Here is a 7,329-nt window from a genome sequence, read left to right as displayed (position 1 = left end):
GGGCGAAAATTTCATCCGTTTTGCTCTATCTCTCACCGTTTGGGCGCTAGAGGGAGTTTCTCTCACAAAAGTGGCCCAAAAATAAATTTATTAATTTTCGAAAATATTGGATGGTCTCCTTAGGGGTAACTCGTCAAAGTAGAGCCCTTTGGGCGAAAATTCCGTCCGTTTTGCTCTATCTTACACGTTTACTCGCTAGAGGGTCTTTTTAGACGTAAATAAACTAAAGATTGCCATAGTAAACAATAAGATGTACAAAAAAGCCTAAAAACCGCAAAGTAGATAGGAAACTCCCCCCACCCCCAAAAAACGTTTTCTAAGCAGAAGGGTGGGTTTTAGTCGCGGTGCTTCACCGTTACATCCCTTTCTCGAGTCTTTTGAGCAAACTCAAAGATGACGGGTTTTAGCGGGCCGAAGGCCCGCTCCATTATTTGATTATGTTCTTTCGAAAACTGCGTAAATGAAACGGTCGGGCCGCAGGCCCGAGCGTCGCCGCCGGCAGGCCAAGCAGGCCCGGCCCCTGCCGAACGGAGTTGCCGGCGCAGCGAAGCGGAGCTGGCAACTCCGTTTGGCGGAAGGGCGGGCCTGCTTGTTCCTCTTGTAGTGCAGCAGCGGGTGCAGAAGCAGCGGGGCAGCTCCCTCGCGCGTTGCGCCGGTGACCTGGAGGTGAAAACGTCATGCTCCTGGCGCCACCACCGCCGCCCCTGCGTGCTCGCGGGCCGTAGGCGAGCGCGGCCTGGGCGAGCTGGGGAGCCGTGGCCAAAATATATCCGTGTCTAATTTATAAGCAGAGAACGGTGCGGCAAGGCTCTGGCGGCGCGGGCGGCCCGTCCCCGTGTGCGGGACGTACCGTAGTTTAGCTGTTACCGATGGCAAATCGATACGGGCGCGCATCGTGCCGCTGGCTTGAGCCCCCCCCCCCCTTTCCCCTCTTATTGGGGGACCGATTGCCTAGTATGTGTGGAGCCACACGTTCTGGCGAAACGTAAATGGAATTGGGGCACAGGGCACACCGTGCGCCCAACACCAGCTTCATCAACCATGGCCTCAAATCCCATGCTTTCGAAACATTTTGAAAACTGAGGATGTTAGATCGTGCAGCTAGCCCTACTACCCTAACCTCACCACTACCAAGCATTTAACAAAAATTGTCTTTCTCCATAAATGTTATATTAGTTTTAGATTTAAATTACATTTACCGTTTGAGAAAAAAATAGATAGCGGAAGTGCACGATGCTCTACGCAGACTGGTTTTCATCACCAGTTACAGCTCCGCAAACTCACTTCTATTCCTTTATCGTCATGAATTTGGTGCGCTCCGGAGAGCGGTGCGTTTCAAATCTTGGCGCGCTTTGCCAGGCGCGCCTCGCGGCAGCGCGCTGGTACCACCGACGGCCGCGCGGAGCGCCTCGGTCGACGTCACGTCAACATGGCCGCTCTGTTGTGCTCTGAATTGTTTTGATTACGAATTATATCTTCGCCGGCACGCTTTTCGTGTGATAACAGCCGTGAGAAGGTCGGAGATCGATTCTAGAGTGCCGTTCTCACCTGGTTTCTGTGATGTCACCACGGCGAGACGCCGGCGTGCTGTGAGACGTCTGTTTGAAAACTGCCAGCTAACCTCTGAGACTCTGCTTGCAAGGCACATTTACAGTGCTCTCCTTCACTCTTCCTAATATTTCAGTATTATACCAGTGTTTTTAATCGCCATGCAAGAAATTTGTAGGCCTGAAGTGCCAGTGAGAGCAGGGGCTGGGCCTACGACAGGCAGTATTGGTACTCAAAGCCACTCTGGCATTGCGCCAAATTGCGATTGTGCTTTCACATCAGTTCATCAGAACAATCTAGTCAACATGCCTCTCCGGATGCGCCATGGAGGTACCCTAGCACGGACTCTTTACCGCAAGACAATGGTTGACCATGAATTGCGGCAAATGGACAAGCGTACGGTAAGTGCCTTCTAAACTTTGTTTAACTAATTGAAGCCAGGTTTCTCGAGGTGTTTTATTTGCAACCTTTTGAATGAATTAATATCGATTTATTCTACACCTCACTGTAGATGAATTCTTCATTTATGTATCATTCCTGGCCTATTTATAACTTTATGGAATATTATGTAGCAAATTCTTTATAATTTAGTTCTGTTTCTCAGTAATTGAAAACAATTTCTCTGCTAAAAAGGGACATTACTGCAAAATCTTTATATTGGACTCCAGTAGATATTATTGTATTCTAGTTGTTACCCAATCTATGGCATAACATGTTCAGGGTGATAAAGAGCAAACCGTGTGCTGTATTATCCGTATTATACTGGATTGAGTACCCCCCTTGCACGGAAGATGTTTCTCTCTGTTTTACTCTCTGTTCTCAAATATTCTTTAGCAGCAGATAGCTGGTGAAGTAATCACTTGTAATTAATGAAGACATAATTTAACTTATAGGGGATTGGAACATACTTTTGCAGATTATTAGATTATGAAATGTAACTTTGTAAGTGGTTCATATACTCTGATTTTAAATCAAATATTAATTTGCAGACACATTCAATATGTTGAGTGCACTAATTGTTTCCACAATCTGGGCTATAAAATGAAAGTAAAATAACATACTATAGTAAAAAATTAGGGAAAAGTTGCATGTTTTTTGCAGTTTATTTGTGTACAAAGTGGGACTGTGTGACAGGATCATACTCTAATTTTAAATCAAATATCGATTGGGAGACACACTTGACATGTACACTAACTTTTTCTAGAAACTGGGCAAAACAATTAAAGTAAAATAACATAATAAAATTTAATGAATTTGCTAAGTCTATTTTGAAAATTAGATCTTGGCAAGAACTTATCTGAAGTCTGAAGGTTCTATTCTAATTAAGTTTTCTTCATTCGTCCAACGTCGAAGCTGGTTTGCCAGCCTGGGTGCCAGTCTGGCTGCCAGGCTGCATGGCACAGCGCTGTGCCATGTGGCTCCATGGCATTGGCATAGGGCGCCCGTCCGCCTCGCCTCCTCAGTAATGGCGAGCCATGTGATTCCTCGGAATCGAAATGAGAAAGTAAATTAGATAACCACGCGCCCAGTCCATTGCTGGACGTTGTGGATGATGTATTGGCAGCGGTCCCGGGGTTCAGCACCCCCCCCCCCCCATTTCCCCATATCTCTCATCTGAATAGGTACGGGCAACGTGTCCCCCCCACGTACCCGCTACTGTCTGAGGGCACATATTTTTGAGTAACCACTGAGTCGTTTTGCTTTTGAGTGTCGAAGGCCCAGGCACTGCCACCCAGAGCCCTTCTGGCCGGCCTGGGTCACAACCCTGCCGCGATGCTATCATGCAATGCTGCTCAGAGATGCAAAACGGGATGAAACCCAAGCTGCAATACTGACGAGGAAATTATCCGTTTGCGCTCAGTCTACTTCCCTAGAACGCCCCCGCGCCGGCCGGCGGCCGTGGACCTCCACTTGCAAAGCTCGATTTGGCCACCGCGGCCTATGAGTTTAGCGGGAGCCCAAAGAGGAGCGTAACTGGGCGGACTTTTAACGGCGGTTGCGGCCCCGCCGGGCACGTGCTGCAGGGCGGGCCGGGCCGGGCCGCCCAGGCAAATGAGGAACCAAATCATGCGCGGTGCCTAAGTGAAATGCCAGGGCAATGCCAGGCCAAAGGGGGGCCGCGTCCGAACAGGGGCGGGCGCGGGCAGGGGCGCTGCGGCCAGCGCAGCCAGCGCTGGGGGCCCCGACACACACCTCGGACGCACCGCGGGCTGCTGGATGTGCCTCGGCCTGTCGACTCGACGAGATCCGTGACTGGCGGGGCGGGGCGGGGCGGGGATATGGCAGCCGCAGTCATCGGGTCGAGCTGGGCTCCGGCCGGCCGCGAGCTGCTCAGGCCGGTAATTGGAATCCAATTCTAATCTATTACGCCTGATTATCGGAGCAGCGAGGGGAAGAAAATGACGAATTTCGCCGCTGAATGCTAATCAATATCAGACGTACAGAGATGGGAGATGGCATGGCTGGCTCTGGCCGGCTCGTGCTCTCTCCTTTTTGTTTTAGTGGCGGCCGAAGGCAGCGGTAGCCGAGCAGCGAGACGCATTTTAAATGATTGCGAGTAGAGGAGCAGTGAAGTGGAGGAGGAGGTGCTTGGCTGGCCGCCTCTGAGGCTGCGCCTCGGGTTAATCAGGACCACTGCAACAATATCTCCGCTACGGCGACCTGAGGGGGGAAATAACTTGCATAATAGTCCGTACCCGTACACCTGGTCGAATTATTACGCGTAATCACGCACTTTGTAACGAAAAGGCCGAAAAAGGTGAAATATGCACTAAAATTGTATTGAACATACCTACCCACACCCGCTGTGCCTCACTCTATGTTATGTGAGCAAAAAATCGACACCATTTGGTGTGAGGTATGTTTGTCTCATACCATTTATTGGTGTTAGGTATTTCGCCTTCACACCCATGTCTCGTGTCATGAGTTTGTAGAGAAGATGTAGCTCGCACCTGAACTTCTGCAGAATGTTTAAATTGACTCTCTGTAGAAATACAAAATAATACGTTGCTTTGTTGCTTATAATGTATCTCTACGTTCGTGCTACTGGTGATGGCGAGAGAGAGTGTTTCTTCGGACCACGAGAAAGGCGTGGGGGCGTGGGTTGGGCTGGGCTGAGAGAGGTGTGTATGAGATTGTGTAGGTGGATCTGGGGGAGGGGAAGGGGTACGGGGTGCTAGGAGAGGGCTGCTGCCTGGAGGGTGGAAGTGAGACGTGGATCAGGGGGGTGGAGCGGGGGGCTAGGCCGCCGCGTCCCGAGCGAGCGTCGCTCTAAAAGCCAAACGCCGTAGGGTTAATGGAGCGGAGCGCGCTGGGGTGAGAGAGTGAGCGGGAGAGAGAGGGAGAGTGCGCTGCGCGAGAGAGTCGTGGAGAGAGAAAGAGAGAAGGCTCAAGTCATATCGGCAGAGCGGGTCTCCTCTCCTGCGCTCGCTAACCTATTCCATCCCCTTCATTCCGACTCACCCCTCACAAGTAGGTCGCTTGGCGCCGCGCCCCACCTCACTCCGCCCCGCCCCGCCCCCGCCGTCCCTCGCGCCGTGAAGGGCTGGCGGGCACGCGGGCGGCACCACCTAACTCCCCGTGAATTGGATCCTTCTTCTTTATCAATACACAACATACATCCCCGTTTCGACTTGAGTCTTTCCGAATCGCGCGCATGTGCGTTGGTGTGCATGTGTGGGGCGCTGCGTGGGCGTGCCGTTGGCGATGCGACGCCCACAACCCTCAGACTGATTTTTCGAATCTCAATCGACGTGTGCTTTACTTTGCGCGTTTTCCAATCGGTTGCAATATTCTTGTAAAAAACAAAAACAAAGTTTGATTCTGTTTTTTATTGGGCTCGCCAGCCGCTAAGGCGATCAAACGAACGAAACGCGACAGGAAAAAAGCAGTTCTTCTCTTCTACCATTTTGCGACGCAGCACTGAGAACCTGGAGGAGATGTCTTTCTTTTCTTTTTCCACCATCTGCCGTACGTGATTCTCATTATCGGTAGTCTCTGCTGCGTTTTTCGTGACTTCTGTTCAAATTATTTTGGAAGAATAATCTTGAACCTCTTGGGGTTTTATTTTTGAAATAGTTGTAAACTGACAGTCGACACGGTGTTAAAAACAGATTTCGCATAACCAACAGCAGTTAAAACTCTACTTGTAAGGAACATTTTACGCCAGGGCTCAGTTGATGGCGTGCACTGCAAAATGCTTGCAAAGAATATGTTCGTATTGCAAACTATTTTATTTACAGCTTGCAAAGAATTTTCAAGCATTGTATTACGAACTAGTTCTTCGCAAGCTTGTAAACTATTTCTTTTCAATGCAAACACATTGTTTGCAAGGATTCTGACAGCTTGCAAAGAACTTCTTATTCTATGCAATACAAAGCTCGCAAATTCTTTGCTACGTTGCAAAGAATATTGTTTGGAAGCATTTTACAGTGTGAGTTGAAAAATGGTGCGTTAAAACAACAATGTTCAATGTTTTTTCGAATTTTCAGTTGCCTTATTGGAGAACAAGTAGTCTGATATGTTTATTCGAGCTTCATGTAATTTTACAGCTGGAGCTGTGAATTAAGGGCTGCGCCGTAAACAAAGATTGCAAGTCCAGTTGGCCAACAAAAATAGTATTCCACAAAAGGTCGTAAAACTACAGATTAAAAAAAAGTTAAATGAACTTTTTGGCTGATGTTAACATGCTCTGACTGAAGTCCAGTTCACAAACTTAGAGATAAATTTTAATGGACTTGTATATGTTTTGATGGACTTCGGCCTATCCTCGCTAAGTTGAATTCGATCGAACTCCAGTGTATAGCATGTAAGTACTCCTGGCTCGACTCGGCGCTCCCGTTCTCTGCGCTGCGCCGCTGGCTGACGCCACGACCCATGGCAGCCCATGGCACCGCACCCTCGCGCCACGCTCCGCCACGCCGGCAGCGATTCATTCATTCAGCCATTCATTCATTCATTGAGGAGGCCGTATGGTCAACTGATGACGGTGAGATGAGAAGGGGCTTGATGGGGCGGGGTACGGGCGTTCTGGGGCCGGAAATAACACATTTGTCCATTGACTAGCCGCGCCACGCCGTGCCCCCGCCGAGCCAGTTGTAGCGTGGCGCGGCGTGGCGGGCGGGAGGGGACCGGGACGGCCAGATGAGTGTGATACACGTCGGCTTATGAAAACGTCTCGGCCAATGAGGGGGGTCGCCCAGCCCTGTCCTGTGGGTGCCCTCATGTGCCTGGGTGGGTGTCCTCAAATCAGAAGTCAGTTTTTTCTTGTTTGGTTTTGTAATTGGTGTGGATTTTTGCACCGTTTAAATTTGACATATATAGAACAGAGGGGAACAGAGTGTGATTACCAATTCACACAAAATGTGCACTTTTTTCGCACTTTTATCTTTTTACAACAATACCAAACTCTAAGATTAAAAAATATCTAGCCTAAACTTGCGCCCCAAAACTGTTGACGAAACCGACAATATTTGGTTCCGCTAGTGAAACTTTGCCCGTGTACAGTAAATGATGAAGTTAATACTTAATTGGTTTATTGGCTGAGCGATTAGCGAAGCCTATTACTCCAGTGATGGTGAAAAAGTTTCGCGTCTGTCTGTCTGTCTGTCTGTCTGTCTGTCTGTACGCACGATAACTCGAAAACGGTTTGAGCTAGGAGACTCTAATTTTTATTGTAGCTTTGTAGCATAAAAAGGAAGACCTGTACTGATTTTGAGCCCTCTGGCTCAAAAATTAACGTGTCAAAAAATCATAAACAAAAAGCCCAAAACATTTCTTTAA

The 7,329-nt window shown here is 49.0% G+C and overlaps 1 protein-coding gene across 2 annotated transcripts in view; it reads left to right on the top strand.

Annotated features, from left to right (window-relative positions):
- The window catches only part of LOC113215389 (protein-L-histidine N-pros-methyltransferase), a 214,771-nt gene that overhangs the window by 158,608 nt on the left and 48,834 nt on the right, over positions 1-7,329 (top strand). The window contains exon 1 of one of the 2 annotated variants that reach the window (XM_026435011.2): positions 1,408-1,949. The exons of the other annotated variant lie outside the window; for it this stretch is intronic. Within the exon in view, the coding sequence (XP_026290796.1) occupies positions 1,710-1,949 (240 nt within the window). The 5' untranslated portion in view covers positions 1,408-1,709. Of the gene's footprint in view, positions 1-1,407; positions 1,950-7,329 lie in introns of those variants that run through there. 2 annotated transcript variants of the gene reach the window in all.

The sequence above is a fragment of the Frankliniella occidentalis genome, unplaced genomic scaffold, assembly GCF_000697945.3.
Source record: "Frankliniella occidentalis isolate FOCC.00 unplaced genomic scaffold, Focc_3.1 Scaffold86, whole genome shotgun sequence".
NCBI classification, from domain to species: Eukaryota; Metazoa; Arthropoda; class Insecta; order Thysanoptera; family Thripidae; genus Frankliniella; species Frankliniella occidentalis.
The sequence above is the reverse complement of the archived record's forward strand: the minus strand, read 5'-3'. Positions and strand labels throughout refer to the sequence as shown.